The 20532-nt window shown below is 53.2% G+C and overlaps 1 protein-coding gene and 1 long non-coding RNA gene across 3 annotated transcripts; one reads left to right on the forward strand and one right to left on the reverse strand.

The window, feature by feature from the left end:
* Positions 1–212: 212 nt before the first annotated feature.
* On the reverse strand, positions 213–9731 carry CALM3 (calmodulin 3). Of its 2 annotated transcripts, none has more exons than XM_072966814.1 (6): positions 9508–9731; positions 5064–5094; positions 2730–2873; positions 2458–2564; positions 2038–2173; positions 213–873 (listed from the first exon to the last, which is right to left on the reverse strand). In XM_072966814.1, exons 1-6 carry the CDS (start codon positions 9508–9510, stop codon positions 638–640), a joined length of 657 nt encoding a protein of 218 aa, XP_072822915.1. In that variant the 5' UTR covers positions 9511–9731; the 3' UTR covers positions 213–637. The 2 variants fall into 2 exon arrangements, with proteins under 2 accessions (XP_072822915.1, XP_072822916.1); XM_072966815.1 differs by lacking the exon at positions 213–873 and adding an exon at positions 1725–1902 and having other exon boundaries at positions 9508–9719.
* A 293-nt stretch (positions 9732–10024) lies between these two features.
* LOC107033939 (uncharacterized) lies at positions 10025–14768 on the forward strand. The gene is made up of 3 exons (XR_012075451.1): positions 10025–10373; positions 11886–12103; positions 14407–14768. It is a non-coding gene; the product is annotated as an uncharacterized lncRNA (long non-coding RNA).
* The last annotated feature ends 5764 nt before the right edge of the window (positions 14769–20532 follow it).

Genomic DNA, 20532 nt, shown 5'->3' on the forward strand with positions numbered 1-20532 from the left:
ATTGCTGACAGGCCCCACTGCCAGGACAGAATCCTGCCCTCAGCGTGCAAGCTGGCCAGGATGCGAACTCTGTCCGGCTCGGAGGTCCCCGCTTGGCCGCAGTGATGAGAACAAGTCTTTTGAGTGAGCATGGAGGATGGGCTCTTCCAAGGCAGGGCTTTGGGCCTGCGCATGGAGCAGGCCCAGAAACCAAGACAAAAGAGGAGCCGAGCCAGGTAGTCACTGTATTTTATTGGAAAACATTGATATATATTTTTCTTCACAGCTTGAACTGAACACAATATTGCCCGGTTTAAAAACAAAAAACAAAAAACCAAACCAAAACCAAAACACTCCGAAAACATCCACAGCCTCCCGCCTACCTGCCCTTACCCTCAGCTCTTGGCTGGGTCTCCCACTATGTCCCATCCCTCCCCTTCCCTCCCCCGGAGGCTGGGCACCAGAGGGTGGATGAGAAGAAATTCCCAAAGCTGAGCAGGTCCCAGGAAAAGCCACTTGATCAACCAGGGGGGTGGGGGTGGGGGGGTGGGTGGGACAGATGAACAGAAAAAGGCGAAACAAAGAAAAATCCAGACGACCAAACTGCCCACATTGACTTACTTGTCCCAGAGGCGAAAGTCAGAAGCAAGGTCACGGATCATGCTCTCCGCTGGGGGGCGTGGGGGCAGGCAGGTGGGCGAGGGGGGAGGCAGGCACAGAGACAGCACAGATGTGAGGGAGCCAGCCAAGTCACCATGGGAAGCGGGAGGGGCCGGCCGGCCAGGGAGCAGAGCTGCCGGTCCTCAGGGGCCGCTGGCTGACAGGACTGTTTTATTGCAGGTGTGTTCTCTGGAGAGCGTGGTGGGGCGCATCTTCCCTCTCCCCGCACCTCAGCTAGCCCGGCATGGTTTCGGACAAAATTAAAGTTTTAAGGGGCATAAAGGAAAAAAAAAAAAAGGAAAGGATAACCAGCACATTACAAAGCAGCCATCCCCACGTCCATTCTGAGGAGGGGACCTCAATGCAGGTGGGCGGGGCATCACAAGGAAGCGGCATGGGATGTTAGCACCAGGTATTTACAGGGCAGCTGGAGATCGCTTCAAGAACACGGGATGTCCCATGTGCAGAGGGGCCAAGTGAGCAGCCCCCACCTGGCGCCCAATCTCAGGAAGCCAGTCAGATGGTTTCAGAAGAGCAGCCAATGGGATCTGAGTGTTGTCTACTCTGCCCAGCCCTTTCTATGAGTCAGCCTCCTCAAGTGGTAAAAGAACACCAGCTTTCAAGACTCCCTTGCCCCTTGACCTCCTTCTGGGCCACATCCAGTCAACGCCACAACTCTGGTACCTCCCCCCACCCTCAGTCCTTCTGGAATGCCTCTGTCAGCATCCCTGCCCCAGGCTGCTGGGATCTGCACATGGAATTGCAGGGCCGGTTGCATGCAACAGCAAAAGGCGTGCTCTTCTGCCCAGCCAAGAGCCTCAGCCCGTCCCTAGCAGGTCCTGGGACAGGGCTGGCGGCCACCCTGGCACCCAAAATAAGATGACAAAGGAAAGAAAACAAACCAAAACAGACGAGAGCCACCCGGGCTGGAAGAGGAGAGGAGAGGCCCCCCTAAGGGGGAGGGGGCTCATCTTATGAATGCATCAGGCCTTGGAAGATGTGGATGGAACAGGGGGAGGGCAAAAGGAAGAAAGGGAGGGGCATGGAAGGAGACTCAGGAGGAAGAGAAAGAGCAATCATGCAGCTTGGGACAAATCTTTTGTTGCTTTATCAGATTCTCAGTCAATCAATTGGTGTTTGCTAGAACCGGGATACGCAGGGGAGTGTTGAAGAGAGAGCGCGCGCGAGAAGAGAGAGATTGAGAGGACGGGCATCACCAGCTGCCCGGGGGCCTTCACTTCGCAGTCATCATCTGTACAAACTCTGCGGAGCGAAACAGAGAGCGGAAGTAAGCAAGAAAGCAGGGCTAAGCCCCAAGCTGCCCTTCCTGACCCAGGGGAGCTGGGGGTGTGTTCCCGAAGCCATGACTCTCCAGAGACTGGGCGGGCGTCGGCTCACCTTCATAATTGACCTGGCCGTCTCCATCGATGTCGGCCTCTCTGATCATCTCATCCACTTCCTCATCGGTCAGCTTCTCCCCTAGGTTCGTCATGACGTGGCGCAGCTCCGCGGCGCTGATGTAGCCGTTGCCATCCTGAGTGTTGGGGGAGAGATGAGGACTTTGAGCTCGAGGTGGCCTGGCTCTCCCTGGAGGCCGCGGGAGAGAGGTGGCAGGACAGGGGCTGTCAGTCACCCCCACTCTGGAGGTGGCAGAGCAAGTTGGAGGTGGTAGAGCAAGTCGACCGTCAGGCTGGTGCTGGGACCCAGGCCTCCCAGAAGTGGTGACTCAGTAACTCTAGTTGGGCTGGGTGTCCTGAGCCCCGCCTGCTCTGTCTCTCTGCTGGAGGCCCAGAGCCACTCTGGGGAAAGACTATTTACCTTGTCAAAGACACGGAATGCCTCCCGGATCTCCTCCTCACTGTCTGTATCCTTCATCTTTCTGGCCATCATGGTCAGGAACTCCGGGAAGTCAATGGTCCCGTTCCCTGCAAAGTGGGAAGGGAGTTGGGAATGCTCTGGGCCTGGGCCCTGGGAGATGACCCTAGAGCCCTGGCAGAGGAGATGCTGGAGCACCCATCACTGGAGGAAGGCTGCCCATGGTCACAAGGGTGACCAGGAGTGGGGCTGCCCACCAGCTTCATGGGGCTCACCATCCGCGTCCACCTCATTGATCATGTCCTGCAGCTCGGCTTCAGTGGGGTTCTGTCCCAGGGATCTCATCACTGTCCCCAACTCCTTGGTGGTGATAGTGCCATCTCCATCCTTGTCGAAGAGGGAGAAGGCCTCCTTGAATTCTGGGGAAAAAAGAGCATGAGTCAGAGGCTGAGGACACGGGGAAGTCCCAACCTCAGGAGACAGGACCCGTCTCTGGAGGAAGGCTGAGAGAGCCAGGCTGCCTCAAGGAACCAGAGCGAGACTTCAATTCCAGCCCAAGCCTCTCACCTCCCGACCCAGGGCAGACCCCTCCCTTCTTTCTGTCAACAGTTCTGGGCACCAACTCTGTGCCAGGTAAAGGCACCTGTTCTGCGAGCTTAGCTCAGTGCAGACAGAAAGGAAAATGGGCTGACAGTGGCCTTGGATCGTTCTACACTGCTTTTTGGTCCCTGGCTTCAGCCTCTCCCTCAAATGATGAAATGGACCAATGTCATGGTGCAGATGAGAGTCAAGGGAAGTCTATGTCTAAAGTATACCAGCCAAGGTCAACTGGCTAGGAAAGGAAGTGCAGGGAAGGGGAGCCTCTGATCGGCGCCATATCCCTCCTGACTCGTACTGCCAGCCCAGTTCCTTGCTTTCCAGAGGAACCAGAGCTGTCCGTGGTGGAGTGTGGGGGTAGTCGGCAGCAGAGCACGGCTGATGGACGATGCGTGGGGTAGGTAGGGGAATGGAAGGTGGGGGGATGGCTGCCAAGTCGGGAGGATGAGGAGCTAGTGGCGCTGAGTGGGAAGGCCACAGCTGGGGACGCATCAAGAGCGGGGAGAGAAGCATGCAGCTCCTGCCCTCCCACTGGGCCCATTCTGGCACCTGGTGCTCCCTACCCCCAAACCCTCAGAGAACAGATGCCTGGAAGCCTGTTCCCAGAGGGCGTGGGCTGGGGTGAGGCGGTGGACAGTGTGCTAATGGAGCGGGGGGATGTGGAGCATGTGTTCGTGTTACCCGAGGGCAGTTGGGGTTGTGGGCGGCAGGTACGGTGGGAACCACACATACAGTTCAGCAGCCGCTGGGCCCTGGAGAACTGTAAAAGTCTCCTTGGGGATGCTGGCGCCTCCCTGAGCTGACGCTTTGTTGCTCTTTGGTTCCAGGGGAGGGAGTGGGTCATGTGGGTGCCCTGGGCTCACCATCACTAAATAACAAGGCGGTTCTCTGGCCTTCCTTGGTAGGTCTCCATAGCCACCTGGGGCCAAAGTTTTTAGAAGCTGGAAGTGTCTCTGTGTTGCAGGGGAGGGGATGAAAGAAGAGAAGGCAGGCCCATTCCTGCATCTTCCCACTTCAGAAGCTGGGCATTAGGTACTTGTCACGTGTAGCCCGCTGAACTTGACGGCAAAGCTGGGGTCTGGGTGGCTGCTGGGGTCCAGGGGCTACTCTGTGCTGGCCCATGGCTCTGGATGTGAACTGAGGGCTGGTCTCTGTCCTCACAGCTCACAGCCTGGGGAGACGGGGACAAGGGCAACTCTTCCACACACAGCAGATCCTGCAGCTGTGACTTTCTGGGCTTTGGAAGGCAGGGGGCTACAAAAAATGAATTAGATGGATCCAAGGATTTCTTTCAGCCTCCCGGGAGATATGTAATGGTTTGTCTGTTCACTTTAGTTATTTAGCCAACAAAAATTTAGAGGACCTACTATGTTTTAGGCACTGAAGATACAGCAGGGACCCACCAAAACAAAGACCTCAAATAAGGACTCATCTAGTGACAGCAGACACAGCAGGCAGAGTTACCATAAAATAATTCCAGACAGTGAGAAAGGCTACCAAGGAAATAGAGGGATGTGATGGAGAGTCAAGGCAGGCTGTCTATGTGATGGGGAGTCAGGAAGGCCTCTCCAAGGTGACATTGGAGCCGAGACCCAAAGGATGAGAAGGAGCTGCCCGTGCAGAGCTGGGGGAAGGCGTTTCTGGCGCAGGAAAAAGCCAGCACGTGCAGAGGTGGGAGTGACAAGCCATCTCCTGGGCGGCTCCTAAAGTGGGCCAGGAGCTCTGCAGCCCCACAGGGAGGCAGGGAGCTCACCTTCTAAGCCTAACCGGCAGGAGCTAGGACAGACAGCCAGGCTCACCCTGCCACTGACTAAAAAGACCCACGGCCAGGAGAGGAACACAGCCGCCACCGCTGGCTCAGGACCGTGGGGCTCAGTGTTATGAGGGCACTGCTGTGCTCTTACACACACAAGTTCATCTTTCGGATGCTCTTCCTGGCCAGAGTAAGGTTTGGCTGGGGACACAGAGGCCTTCCCATGGCAGGGTCCGGGGAGGGAGGGAGGCGAGCTCACCTGCGATCTGCTCCTCAGTCAGCTGGTCAGCCTGGAAAAGCAGGAAGGAGAAGGTTAGTAACGGCTGGCCAGCCCGGCCATCACAAATGCATCTTCCTCACTCAGCCCGGCCCCTCTGGTGAGGCCGGTTCCACATGGCATTCGTGTACCTGGGCAAGGCAGATCATGCTAGGGTCAGGGCTCGGAATAAAGTCTGGCGATTCGAGCAGCTGGGGACTAAGGTGGGCTGGAAACCCAGGCCTGCCTGACACGGGGCCGATGAAGCCGCCCAGACCCCTATGTTTCCAATCCTGCCCAGGGCTCTGGAGCCACAGTGGGTGGGAAGAAGTGCCGCCCCAGCCCCAAACCAGCTGCAGCAGCACAGCATCTCCCCGTCAGGCTGCTGGGAGTCCCAGGGGCTGAGTGAAGGGAGCAGTTGCCCTAGAGGCCTAATCAAGCAGCTCTAGAAGGCTCTAAACTGAAACAGGCCAGTGTCGGGTAGGGCAGAAAGAAGATGTCTGGGGCTCTTCACTAGTTTCTATGTCACTAATTTGGAGGCACCAAAAATTCTCCCAGCTGGTGGCTCTGAGGCGCTCCAAGTGCCTGAAAGAAGCCCAGTCGGGCCGGGGCCAGCCCCCCACTCCCTGCAGCACTGGGTAGGCTTGGGGCACCATTCTGCTGTTTCTTTTGGGCCAGCAGGCCAAGTGTCGGGGAGGGACTGCGGCAGGCAGCCGAGGCAGAGGCTGTGGACTGAAGTCAGCCTTCCCTGCTGCGCTGCAGTTTTTAACCCTTGCAGCCCTGGCTGCTCTGGGGGCTGGCCAGTCAGTGGTAGGCGGCCCTGGCTGCCTGTGGGGTTCGCTTCGGGGTGGGGCAGAGGAGGAGCAAAGGCAAGCTAGCATGTCCGCACTGGTGTCCTGGGAATCAGCCAGGTCCAGGGATCCTCTGGAGGAGGAGCCGGGGGGGGGGGGTAGCTGAATCCCAGGGTTTAGCTTGAGGCAGTAAATGAGAAATTTTCCTTGGTTTTTGTAAATGATGCCAAGAAGGCACCACTCTCCCCAGACCACTGCCCCCTTCCTTTATTTCCTTTCACTATTAGGGGGAAGGGGCTCGCTGTCTACAGCAGGGTTTGAGCTTTGAGTCTGAGAGCCCCCAAGCCGATGCATACCACTGTGTGTGTTTGCATTAATCTACACAGATGTTTCAGAGATTCTGTGGAAAACTAGCAACAACCACCTCCCCAACCCCATCCCAAATATTAAGAACTGGTCACATAAGAACTGGTCTAAAATGTCTTTCTTCTTCTTTTTAAAAAACATCTAAGGAAAGAGAAACTTGAGGCCAAGCCCCTAATAGGCAGAATGGGAGGGGAGGGGAAATCAAAGTGATGATGACAGAGGGGAGATGGCAAAGGGAGGGGGAACCAGGAAGGTAGGGAAGGAAAAATACCGCACGTGCACATTCTGGAAAAGTCCAAAGTCTAAAGAGAAGGTTAGGAGACGCTTTGGCATTGCTTCCCCAAAAGACCCAAGCTGACAGGCTCCTGAATGCCCACCTGGCAGCCCCTGGCCCACAAGCCCCACGCTCCACCCACTTTCCTTGGCTTCCATGGGCAAAGAAGCCTGAGCTGATCCCCTAGGTGCTGACACCCGAGGAAGCTGCTCAGGGGAAAGTGAGAAGAGAGGATGGGCTTCCGGTTACCAAGGCCAGGCAATGCCAGGGGAGGGGAAGAGGCATAAAGAGGGGAGAGCAGCAGCCTGGAGAGGAGGGCTGCCATCCCCTCGGCTTTCATTCTCCTCCCCTGGCCTAGATGGAACAAGCTAGTCCAAGCAGGGAACTTCGCACCCTTTCCACACCACGCTGCAAGAAGCCCACTTCTCCCTGCCTTCAGGCAGCACTGTCAGGGGCTGGGGCTAAGGCGGTTAGGACAGGTTGCAGAATGCCCGAGAGTGGCTCTGAAGGCTGATGTCTGCCGCTCCCCACCGACTTCCCACTGATGAGCTGCAGGGCGCAGAGGAGGCACTGCCACTCTGTTACCGGGTTGCTGCAAATAGGCGTGGCTCTGCCTGGAAGGCCTGTCACACACCTCTCCCTTGGGGGTAGGAGACCCTTTCCCCAGCTTGGGGAAGGGAAGGTCCCAGCTCCCAGCTAGAGATCTCAAAGCCCAGCTGCTGCCCAGAAAACTGATCACCTGCAAAGCGATCACTGCTGGGGACCCCTTCTCAGGGCTTCTTCCCTTCTCAGAGCTGAAGATTTTCAGCTTTCACCAACAACTGCCCCCAAAATAACCCAGCTGGTCTCCTGCTTCCTTATCCCTCGTCTTAGGCTCTAGCAAGGACTGGACAAGAGAAAGAAAAAAATCTTGGGATGGGGGAGGGAAGAGAGTATTATTTCTCTGCCTTGCCCCAGCCCCCAGCCAAGGCCAGACAGCACTGTTAGATGAGATCAGAAACCAAGGCCAGGGCCCCTCACCCGGGCCAAGGAGGAGCCACAGTGCTCAGGCCAAAGTCCAAGGCCAGTTAACAGTGACTTGTCCCACCCATACCTTGCTGATTACAGATGGAAAGAGAAACTAGTTGGAGCCAAAGCTCGGGTCCTATCTGGGAGGCAGGGGACTTCTTGGCACCTGCCAGTGATTCTGGGCCCCTTTAGCAAGGTTCTGCTGGGGGGAAACGGGGTAGCGGCGAGAGGAGCCATCAGGTCTGTGTCAGCAAGTATGAGATCTGATACACAGCAGCGGCTGCCTGTTCTCCCCAGCCTTGCCAGGGAGGATGGCTGCGCACGGTTCTGAGGCTGAGCCTGGGGGGGGAGGGCTGTGGGTGTTGTGGGTGGCAGGGACTAGGAAAGAACTAGTCTGCTGGTCTTTTCTCAAAGCTCGAGCTTTGTGGATTAACAGAAGCACTCATGGACAGACCTGAACAGAACAAGTCGCCCTCAGGTCGATGAAGGGGTCCCTCTGGAGGTCCTCTCTGGTCCAGCTCTGCAGCCCCTACCCTGAGGCCATAGGAATAAGCGCCTGATTGTCACCGACGCCACACTGTACTGCACTGTCATTTGGCACAAGCGAGGAGATGCAGAACAGTGTATGGAGCTGGAGACCATGAGAAAACCAGCACTCCTGTTTGGAAAAAGCAGCTCTCGGTCTCAAAGGGGGCAGCGAGGTGAGGTTCAAGGCTTAAAAAGCTGGCTCATTTGATGCATCCCAAACTTTGATTCCCCCACCCCCATTTCATGCAGCTTCAGTGCGCAATAGGGGCCGGAGCAACTCCGCCCACCTGCCCCCACTGCCTGGTGCCTTCTGCCCAGCCCTGTTCTTCCTGGGAAGGGGACTCTAGAGCCCCTCCCTCTGGCCTCTGCAGCCCACTCCCCATCCAGACTGAACAGTCATCGTCCCATCTTTGCCCTGGAAACTTCCAGGGAGCTACCCACATCCACCTCCAAACCTAGGCCCACTCTGGCTCCCATTCATTTTTCTCCAACACATCCCCAGATCTCCTTTTACCTCCCCTCTCACCACCCAAGCCAGTCCTCTCCCATCCCTCACCTTGGAAACCCACCTCCTCATGGACCCAAACACAACACTCCTCCCCCTTCCCCCTAAAACCCTAACCTCCCTTCCTAGTTCAATAGCCTTATCCCACTAGTAACCTCAACATTCTCTGGCTGTCCCCACCCCCCAATCAACCACGAGGTCCCCTGTTCTCCCACCACTGGCAAGCACGCCATCCCCTTTTAACCATTTCCCCGACCCCAATCGTCTTCAGTCCCCGTAGGCTTCAAGAGCATCTTCTAACCTCTGCTGCCACCCACCCCAGGCTCTTCCTCGCACCTCACCCTCCTCCTCCTTCCTCTGTAATGTCGGTCTTTGGAGAAGCCCCTTTCTCCCCTCAAGGGTCTGATCTGCAGAAGTGATTCCCCCTTCCCCTCCAGGGGCACCCCTCCCCACCCAGGCCCAGCTACCCACGGCCCCCTCCCAGGAAGCTCCCCAGCAGCCAGGCTTCCCTCTGATCCCCCTTCCCTGCATCCTCTCACGACCCAAAGCCTTTATCAGAGCACAAATTACCCTCTTCCCTAGCCAGTGTTTCTTACCTCGCTCTCCTGGAACCCAAACACCCTACCTTAGAGACCAAACGCCCCATCCTGGGGTCCATAAGCCCTTCCCCTTTGAGGGTCCAGATGCCCCATCCTGTGTTCAAATGCCCCCTTTGAGGGCTCAGGTGCCCATTCTGGGGTCTAGACACCTCATCTGGTGCTAAAGTCGCTTTTAGAAGCCCCTCACCCCCCGTTTGGGAGCCAAACGTTCCGCTCTGTATTCGAATGCTCCCGAGAAGGGGGCAGAGAGGGATTCAGGGGAGCTCGCCGGGGCCCAAATGCCCCCCCATTCTCGGTCTACTTGCGTTCTCGGGGGTCCTGCCCCGCCGCACCCGCCTCAGCGCCCCCAGCTTCGGCAGCCCTCAGCCTCACTCACCATGGCGAGGCCCGGGGTGTCCGGAGCGCGGGGATCAAGGTTCCTCCGGCGGCGGCAGCAGCTGCAGCAGCTCGAGCTCCGCCGCGCGTCCGCGCCTCCACACTCACTGCCCGCAGCGCGCGCCGCCGCCGCCGCCGCCGCCCGCCCCAACGGTCCCTCAACGGCCGCCGCGCGCGCCCCGCCTCGCCCGGCCCCGCCCCGCCCGGTCCGCGCGCCGCCGCACTGCGGCTCCCGCGGATCCCTCCGCGCGTCTCTCCCCACCGCCGGGCCCGCGGATCTCTCGCTTTCACCCTGCTCAGGGCTGGGTTTACGGCCGGCCGCGCGCGCGTGTACCCGCCGCGGGACTACTTTCTGTCGCCGCGCGCCCCGCCCCCTGTGTCCACTCTACTTTCCTCCTCGGCGGAGGGGCACCGCTCGGCGGAGCGTGAAGCGTCCCTGTGTGAGCCGTGCCTCTATTGGGCCCGGGCCATGGCGGAAATGAGAGCGCGGTGCTGATTGGCCCGGCCTTCCCTGCAATGCGTCAAACTGGGGCGAGCCACTGCGTGGTGGTGGTGAGGAGTCTGAAATGTGTGGCCGTGTGGAGCTGTGAGGCGTAACGAGGAGAAAGAGAAGACTGTATGACTGTTAGAGAAGCAAATACATCGTCTTCGTAGCCAAGGAGTGATAAAAGGGCTGATGAAAGATGCAGAAGCACTTTCTCGGCTCTCCCCTCTAACAGATGGAAGATGGTGCAATCCAAAATGCTGGTCTGGAAGCCCCGCCCCCAACTGGGCCTTACGTGGTGGCGGGGTCTTCAAGGTTCGGGTCGTCGTCTAAAGGTTCCGCCCGTCGGGGAAGGTGTCTTCGCTCTGAGACACACTCCGCAGGTTTGCAGAACCCCTATACCCGCTTCACTCGTGATTGGGTCTGTGAAATTGGGGCGGCCCCAGACTGCCTCCAGGACCAGGGCATTCATTAAGTAAGCCTGACTTGGGTGCCTGCTGTAATGCAGGGACTTGTGCTTGTTTGGGCTGGGGAGACCAAACTTTCCAGGCATTTAATCAAATGGAGATTACTTCATTTTTTCACGTATTGGTACTCAAGAACCATCCAGTTTAAATGATGGGGTCCCAGATATATAGAACTCTTCAAAAAGAATTAATGCTTTTCTGTTTTTATATAAATTGTGTGTAACTTGTAAACCTTCGTCACATCTTTTGCACCCTGGCAATGTAGGACAGCCTAATCTCAATCCCTTCACTGCCCCTCTCCCAGTACAGAAATGGCTGGGACTGTATGCAGCAAAGATGATTCCAGGGGTCCCTATTCATGTCTGTAACCATTAGACTGTAGTGCATGGGACCATTTGCACAGATTTCTACCACTTTCTTTTCCTTCCTGGCGAAAGCGTCACAGAGGCCAAATCTCTGGAGGAGATGGCTTTATGCTCTGTGAGCTCAGTGCATGTTTTACCTTGGGGCATCTGTCCTTGTGGGTTAACCTGATGTAGTTTTTTCGTTCATGTGGTGCCCATCCTAGCTTGGGCAGTTCTGTTGGGGACAGGGACTGTGAACCTGGAAGACCCATTTGTAGCGGCTTTTGCTCCCACAGTGGCAGGGAACAGCTCTGGCACTGATGGAACTAGATGTTAACTACAGTGGGCCTGAGGCACCTGCCAGCAACACCAATACTGGTTCTTGCTGCAGATCCTGCTCTGGTCTATACTCCTGTCACCTCAGTCTTCATCTGAGCCCCATTGGATATTCTTTTGATTTCCGTTTTACAAATTTGGACACTGAAGTTGCAATGGACAGATAGTAGCAAAGCTGGGATTTGGACACTGGCCTGCCTGGCTAAGATCTTGACCTTGGTGCTATTCTGCCTCTGGAATTACCCTCTGAGTTATCTGGAGGTCTTTGGTAAGTCATTCAATAAGAGGCAGTTGTAGCCCATGGATCCTTAAATATCCTCCCCACCCCCAAGCGATACCGTCTCCCCAAATGACACTTTTTGTCCTCAAAACACTTCTTAGTTTCTTAGATTTTTAGGCTGCCAAGGCTAAGGCTATGCAGGGCCTTCAGCTTCCCATCCTCCCCCAGGAAAACACTCCCTCCTACCAGAGAGTAAGCAAGGAGAGATCAAATGGGGGATTTCACCCTAATCTGTACTGCCTTCAGGAGTATGGCAGGTTTTATTTTCCGGAGATGGCTGCAACAATGTCTCACAGCCTGCATGCTCTTCTAGAACCTTGCCATTCCTGCATCAATAGTGGACTCTGTGTCTCCTTCCTGGGAAACTGAGAGGGCCTTGGTGACTGCATCAACCAATAAAATGGAAGTGATGTTGTGTAATCTCAAAGCTAGCTTGTAAAAATGCAGCATACTTCATTGTTCTCTTAGGACACTTGCTCTTAGAATCCAGCTGCCATGTTGTTAGGAATCTCAAGCAGGCGGAGGAAGGGGCCACGTCAGGAGGAAACAAGGTCTCAAGCCCTCAGTTCCAGCAGAGCTCCTGGAAGACAGCCTGCACCAATGCACCATCTTGAAAGCAGACTCTGATGTTCTTCAGGTGATACAGCGTGAAGCAGAGTACTGTCACGGCCTTCTCCAAATTGCAGGTTTGTGAGCAAAATAATAATTGTTGTTTTAAGCTACCAGGTTTTGGGGGATGATTTGTTATGCAGCAGTAGATAACTGGAACAACAACAACAAAAAAAACCCAAGCAGCTGCGAGTTGTCTCTTGGTATCCACAGGGAATACAGTTCAGGACATCCCATGGATACTGAAAGCCTCGGATGCTCAAGTCGCTTACATGAAATGGTGTTGTATGCATATAATCTATGCACACCCTCCCGTATACTTTAAATCATCTGTAGATTACTTTTAACATCTAACACAGTGTGTGTGCTATGTAAATAGTTGTTGGAGCATGGCAAAATCAAGTTTTGCTTTGTGGAACTTTCTGGAATTTTTTTTCAAACACTTTTGATCCAAGGTTGGTTGATCCCATGGCTACGGAACCCATGGATACGGATGGCTGACGGTAATCAGAAAGTGGCACAGCTGTTGTCTAGTCCCAGAAAGAGCTTTTCGCACTGAGTCAGGCCTACCCTCATATCCAAATCCTGTTTCTCTTCCTAAATAGTGTAGTGCAGAAGAATTGAAGCCTTGGGGTCAGGCAGACATGAGTTCATAATCCTGGTTCCCATACTTCCTGGTTGTGTAACCTTGGGCAATTTAATGGGCCTCTCTGAACCTCAGTCTCCTCTTCTACAAAATAGGAACAATAATAATTTTTCTTCCCAAATCTGCCAGGAGGTTTAGTGACATTATGTATCTTAAGTACTTAGCCAAGAACATAGCACATAACAAGCACTCAACAACTATTAGCCATGATTCACCAGGACTATTTATTATACGGCTGGATGTTGAGAGGCACTTGCTAGATAGACTCTTGAAGGTAGATTAGGAGCCTTCTGAATTCCACCATGTCTCCTCTATGCTGAATTTCTCTGCCTAGACTCTGAGAGATCTGGGTTAAATAACTCATGGTCCCTCCAGTTTATGGCTGTGTGACCTGGGGCAAGAGGCTTAACCTCTCTGGTTTTCAGATCCTCATCTCCTGAAAGGGAGGAGGACATATTCCCTCCTTCAGGGGTTGCAGTGAAGACAGATAGTGTGGAAGGCATAATATAATGCCTGGCACACAGTAGGTATCCATAGTGTGTGCTGTGAGAGGGAGGGAATATTCTCCTACCCTCTGCAGAATCTCCAGGGATCTCTGTCCTGGCTCTGCCCTCCGCCGCAAGCCTGACCAGGTGAGTGGTGGTGGTGGTGAGCCATCCAGAGAGGGAGGGAGGTCTCCTAGCAGGGCCAGCCCTGTTGTTCTCCCATTCCCCACCAGCGGGCGCTCTGATAAAGTTAAGATTACAGCTCACCGCCATCACCCTGAGTGCAGCTCTACCACCATTTGTGCAGATCTGACTGTGCACCGGGCTGAGAGCCTTGATTCATTTAAATCAGACAGGATTCTGAGTGTCTTTGTTAAAAATAAGGAATCTAGCAGAATTATAGGCTTTTATTTCCTTTATGTTTGTGGGAGAAAAGTGCCAGCGATCCTCTTCTGATTGAGAGAGAACCTGCAAGTATTTATTCCTTTAATAATAGAGATGATGTTATCGCCATGGCAACAAATGATCAAGGACAATAACCAATCAGAATTGCAGGCTTCTCTGGGAGGTTATTTTTCTCCAGATATGGCAACAATTTCTAGGAGACTCTCAAAGACTCTTTTGTTCAAATTATCCCTCAAGGACAGTCTTAAGTGAACAGACCAGGTTGCCGACAGGAACTCAAGCCTCCAGATTGCACAGGAAAACCAGATGGGTGTTTTTGGGAACATTCTCTGTTTCTTTATGGGGCAGATTCTTTATATGGGCTTTATGATGCAAAACAGGATCTCTGTGTAGCTGCAGGGAAGAGAGAACATCTTCACCTCTTTTTTACATTTTAAACATTTTATTAAAAATTAAAAATCACTTTTTCACACTCCCTTTGTTAAGAGTTGGGGACTTGCATTTTAAAGAGCTGGCTCTGAACCTCCTTGGTCAGCATCACAGGCAAAAAGCAGGCCTGGGGAGCTCAATTTTACTGGCAGAACTTCGAGCAATTTCTCTCAACAGTTTATAGACATCTACACAGTCATTCCTCAGTGTCCTCACAGTTTTTCGAAGGAGCTGCACTCAGCGTGGCCACAGGCAGAGAAGCCACAGAATGTAAGTTCTGGAGCCAGGTTGCTTGGGTGTGAATCCCAAGCTGTGGCTGGGCAAGTTACTTAATGTCTCTGTGCCTCAGTTTTCTCATCTGTAAAATGGACATAAAATAGTACCAACTTGTGATCATTGCAAAACATGTTCACAGATTCTTTACAGCCCTCTTCTGAGAAGGTGGAGTCCAATATTCTCATCCTCTTGACTATGGGTTGGCCCTGTTGGCTCACTTCTCACAAATAGCATGCAGCAGATATGATGCTGAGTGACTTTTGAGGCTGTGTTAGACAAGATGACACAGCCACTGCCTGAGTCTCTCTCTCTCTCGGGACTTGTGCCCTTGGAGCCCTGAGCCACCATGCTGTCATGGGGACAGAAAAGAAGACAAGGAGCCTCTGGCACCAGACTTGTGGATTAAGCAAGCTTCAGGATGATCCCAGACCCAGCCACCATCTATCTGCAACCTCATGGGAGACCCTGTGAAAGATAATAAATGCTTGGTGTTGTTTTCAACCACTGAGTCTTGGGCTGATTTGTTACTCAGCAGGAGGTAACTTACACACAACCTCAAGAACATATGTGGTCAATGAGATAGGAATTATCATTATGATTACTTTCTGCTTGCTTGATTGTTATGGACTAAATGCTTGTGTCCCTCCAAAATTCATATGTTGAAGCCCTAACTCCTAACGTGATGGTATTTGGAGGTAGGGCCTTTGAAAGGTAATTAGGTCTATTATTTTGTTCTTTTTTATGACTGAGTAACATTCTATTGCATATATATACCACATTTTCTTTATCCATTCATCTGTCGATGGACATGTCTTGGCTATTGTAAATAATGCTGCTGTGAACATTGTGGTGCATATATCTTTTCAAATTATAGTTTTCTCTGGATATATGCCCAGGAGTGGGATTGCTAGATCATATGGTAAGTCTGTTTTTCAGTTTTTTAAGGAATCTCCATACTGTTCTCCATAGGGACTGCACCAATTTACATCCCCACCAACAGTGTAGGAGGGTTCCCTTTTCTCCACACCCTCTCCAGCATGTATTATTTGTAGACTTTTTGATGCTGGCCATTCTGACCAATGTGAGGTGATACCTCATTGCAGTTTTGATTTGCATTTCTCTGATAATTAGCGATGTTGAGCATCTTTTCATGTGCCTGTTGGCCCTCTGTATGGAAAATTGGGTTTAGATGAGGTCATGGGTGTTCTAGGCCAGACTTCTTGACGCTGAATCTGTTGGCATTTGGGACCTATGTTAGTTTCCTGTGGCTTCTGTGACAGATGATCAGAAGTTTACTGGCTTGGAACCACACTGATTTATTCTCTGACAGCTCTAAAGTTCGGAAGTCCAACATGGGTCTTAATGAGGTACAATCAAGGTGCCGGCAGGGCTGTCTTCCTTTGGAGGGGTGGTTCTAGTGGCGAATCTGTTACTTGGTTCCTTGCCTTTTCCCATTGCTAGAAACCACCTGCTTTCCTTGGCTTGTGGCCTCTTCTTCCATCTTCAAAGCTGGGAACACCAGACCAAGTGCTTCTCAAGCAGCTCTCTATCTGGTTCTCTCTTCTGACTCCCTCTTCCACTTTTAAGGACTCTTAAGGTTACATTGGGTCCACCCAGGCAACCCAGGATAATCTCCCTGTTTTAGATTGCTTTAGCAGCCTTAATTTCATCTGCAACCCTAATTCTCCTTTGCCATGTAATCTGACATATTCATAGGTTCTGGGGACTAGGGTACCAACATCTTTGGGGGACATTATTCTGTCTGCCACGGGCAGAATCATTCTTTGGGGTGTGTGTGGGGGGCTGTCCTGTGCACTGTAAGACAGTTAGTGTCCCTGTCCTCTACCCACCAGCTTACAGTAGCCCCGCCTCCACCCCAACCCCCACTGTGACAACCAAAAAGGTTTTCATTGCCAACTGTCTCTTGGGTGAGCCCCAGTCAAGACCCGCTGTTCTAAGCCCTTGGAATCCAGAGGTGGACAAAATAGATAAATTCTTGCTTTTGTGGGCTTTACGTTTTTACAGTTGAGCCAGCACACTCACCATACATTCACTGGGAAACACTGTGTCCCCAGTCTCTCCATTCAGGTTTCCCATGTGTACCTTTGGAACTCGTAAGCCAGTTTCCATGGAATTGCAACCAAGGCTGAAGGGGGCCTGGTGTTCCGGCGCCAGGGCTGGGTTGGAGAGCCACATGGGGAAGCCATCAGCACAGAGATGACTTTGGGACCTTCCCTGAGAAGTGGGAGCTCTCCACTGTCTGCGTGTTTGACAGCTGTCAGCCCCCGGGCTTTTGTCCTCTGCACTCTGGGCGTCTCTCTGATGGCTTCTTACCAGCCTCTCTCAGGGCCTCCTCCTCCCTGGTCTGTGCATGTTTCCCGGCTGCGCTGTGCTTAGACCCTCTCGACATCTTCACTTTTTCATCTGATTTCAGTCATCCCCATGCTTCTGTCCTTAAGACTTTTCCTCCCTGCCTGCATCTTTGTCCCCAGCTCAGCTGTATCAGTGTCCTGTTGCTGTAATAAATCACCACACACTAGTGGCGTAGTTTTACACAAACATATTATCTGACAGTTTTAGAGCAGAGGCGGTTGACACGAGATGCACAGGGCTCAAAGAAGGTGTGGGCGGGGCTGTGCTCCTTCTGGAAGTTCTGGAGAGAATGCATTTCCTAACCTTTTCCAGCTTCTGGAAGCCCCCTGCCTTCCTTGGCTCGTGGTCTCTTCCCCGTCTGCAAAGCCAGCCACATAGCATCTTCCAGTCTCTCTCTGACCTCTGGTTCCACGTCATGTCTCCTCCCTCTCTGTCTCTCTCTGGTATCCCTCTTTTCCTTATTGTATTCATTTTCTACAGCTCTTGTAACAAAATACCACAAACTGGGTGACTTGGAACTACAGAAATGTATTATCTCATGATTTTGGAGGCTAGATGTCGAAAATTAAGGTGTTGGTAGGGCCATGGTCCCTCTGAAACCTGTAAGGGAATCCTTCTGGGCCTCTTCCAGCTTCTGGTGGTGGCCTTGGCGTTCCTTGGCTTATAGTTACTGCATTGTCTGCCTCCGTCATCCACGGCCAGCCCCCTGCACCCATCTGGACTCCTGGGTGAGGAGTCACTGTTCTCCCTCCTGCTCCATCCAAGTGTGACCCACACCCTCTCCACCTTCATCCTGCTGGCTTTTCTGCAGCAACATCAGAGTAGGCAGCACTTAGGCTCCTGGGCGCTGGCATCCCTCCCTCCACCACTGGCTACCGCTGTTTCCATGGTAACTGCTTTTAGGCCATTTCCAGGGTCTGAGCATTTGTTCTAAGGAGCCCAGTGAAAATGAGAATGTGTGTCTTGGTTCTCTGGCTGCTTTCGTGACTCAGGGAGGCAGGCCTCATACAGGGAACTAGGTCCCACTCACTCGAGGACCAAGAATGAGGCAAAAAGCCTCAGGAACCTATGGCAAGTGCTGGTGCCAGGTCTGAAAAACCAGGAAGAGCTTTTCCTTGTCCCCTCAAATCCTGCCCTAGCCGTTGAGCCAGAGGTACTGTCTGGCAGGGCACTTAGAGGCTCCCTGTACCCCTTCTTCTTGGGGAGGAAGGCTTGGAGAATGCTAGGGGGGGCAGGTTCCATAGGATCCTTTGTGCAGAAGCTCAAGTTATCCTGGATTAAGCAGACAAGGGAATTCATTGACTCATTATAAACTTAAAGCTGAATTAGCTTCAAGTATGGCTGGTCTCAGGGCCCCTTCATCTGTTTATTCAGCCAAAGACTCAGGGCCAACTCCTATTGGATCAGCTGAGTCATGTGCCTGCCCCTGCACCCATCACAGTGACTGGAGAGAGAGTGAGTGCTCTGATTGGTCAGACTTGGGTGGATAAGGGTTAGTAATTCCCAAGTGAGCCACCTGGAGGGAGGTGAAGGAGGGGATTTCACAAACAGAAATGGAGGTGACTCTCTTAGGAGATGGGAAGTGGATGCCAGGCTGGAAAGCAGGAGACTCTGTTCCAAGGGAGTGAAGAGCAGTAGTGAGACTCACTGTACCTGGATTGTGGAGGGTCTGAAAGGGGGTATGTGACCCTTTCCTGGCTGAGGGTGTTTGTTGGAGAACCTCTGGAACCCTGGTTGGGGGAAGAGCACTCACCCATTCACATGCTCACTGAAGTCGTTCCTGCCGAGAGACTTCATTCATTCATTCATTCAGTGTTTCTCTAGTGTCTTTCTGGGATCCACCTGTGTAAGTCGCTGGGAACAGTAAACACTGAGGCGGGCTCTGCCTCTTGGAGCTCAGAGCCTCCATGATCACATACAGAAGTGAGTGCTAGGAGGGAAAGGCCTGGGCTCTCAGGGAAGGTGGGTTAGAGGAGGTGGAGCTGATTCTAGATCGGGGCCAGCTTCCTGAAACAGGTGACACTGAACTGATTCTGAAGGGAGAAAGTAACCCTCTGTGCAGAAGGGAAAGGGAAGAATTGCTCTTAAGGGGGGTGGGGTACAAAGACCCTTGTGGCTGGATGGTGTCCTGGAGGACAGGACACCTGAAGAGCTGCAGGGAGTGAGGTGTGACGGAGTGGGGAAAGTGGCAGAGACAGGCCCACGGGGAGTTGTGGGCTGGTCGCACTAGGGATGTGGCTAAGGAGCAGAAAGGCTGTTGGGTCACCGAGGCCAGAGCTGGAAGCTTCTTTGCAGTTTAGGTGCTGTGTGACACTGGGAAAGTAAAACATCTCTGAGCCTCACTTTTTTCCTTTGTAAGATACTTTGAGTTGTGTTGAGTTAGGCACGTGGAAGGTTTAGCACACGTCCGGGGTAGGGGGTGCAGTAGGGCTTTAAGTAGCCGTTATTGGTATTAATCCTCTTCATTACCATAATGCTTAAAACATTTTTTTTGCAGGTTGGAGGTAATTAGGTTTCTTTCTTTATTTAGTTTTTCTATGAAGGTACTGGGGATTGAACCCAGGACCTCTTGCACGCTAAGCACACGCTTTTCCGCTTGAGCTATATCTGACCCTCATGGTTTTTTGTTTTTTTGGGGTTTTTTGTATGTAGCGCAGGCTGGGTGCTGCATTAGCGGTTTTATGGAGCTCCCTCTAGTGGGGAGCTCAGGGAAGACATGGCTCAGGGAAGAAAGATGGACCAGAGGTTTAAAATTTAAACATCTCTCCTCCCTCCCTCCCCTCTTCTCCCTGCCATCTTTCCTTTCTTGCTTCCACACACGTTCCCCCAGAACCTGCTTCCGCCTAGCTGGAGACCCAGGGGTGACTGAGACAGCCCAGGCCCTGCCCTCCTGAGGTTCACAAACTGATGGAGAGGGAGTGGGGCACCAGAACCCCTCCTGAGTAGAGCTTCACAAAGGAGCCAGAGGGTTTAGGCTAGAAAGAGGCTCAGGAGAAGGGCAGGACTGAAGTACACAGGGCATTGTAGGCCAAGGTGAGGAGCCTGTGCTTTCTCCTGAGCGCACTGGGGAGCCATCGAGAGGTCTAGAGTAAAATAGGGTCAAGTTTGTGATGTTGCGTGGAAGATGGATGGGAAGGGTGGGTTTGGGGCTGGATCAGGGGCTGGCATGGGGAAAGCAGGAGGGAGGCTCCAGGGCCCAGGCCTCACTCTGTTCCTAGTTTGAGGGAGGAGTCCCCCTCTCGCCCTCGAAGTCGTCCCCAGTCTAGTAATCTGATGGGGGCTCCCAGACCTGCACCTAGGGACCTGGTCCAGGTCTTCAGGCCAGTGTCCCCACAGAGAGCTCAGGTTGGTGTTGGCACCTCTTCAGCCCATGGGGTCCAATATCCCTGCACCCCAGGGTAGGTTTGGGTTGGCCCTGGTGGGCCTGAAGGAGAATTTGGAGGGTCACGTTGCGTGGGCTATGTCCCTGCAAGGGCAGAAGCAACCTATTGGCTCCCACAGTGGAGATGGAGTGGTAGAAGGGTAGGGATCACTGGGTCTCTGGACACATGTCTGGGGTGTATGTCTCTGTGGGTGTAGGTGGGGTGAGTCTCGGGGGGTCGACGAATGGATTCTGTGCATGTCTCTGGACATGTACAAATTGTGTTTGTGTGTGTGTAGGTGGGACTAGAATGGCTCAGCCCACGTGTGTGTCAAATGTCAGTCTGTGTGTGTGTTTGAGCATGTGCAAGTGTTTGGTGAGTGTGTAGGTTTCCGTGTGAGTCTGGTTTTGTGTGAGTTAGCGTGTGTTAGTGTGATTGTGACACAGGCTGACACGAGCCTCATGCCATTCTCACCTTGAACCTAGCAAACCTCCAGCACCAGCCTCTTTAGTCCTGTGGGGGAGAGCGAT

Source organism: Vicugna pacos, chromosome 9 (genome assembly GCF_048564905.1).
Source record: "Vicugna pacos chromosome 9, VicPac4, whole genome shotgun sequence".
NCBI classification, from domain to species: domain Eukaryota; kingdom Metazoa; phylum Chordata; class Mammalia; order Artiodactyla; family Camelidae; genus Vicugna; species Vicugna pacos.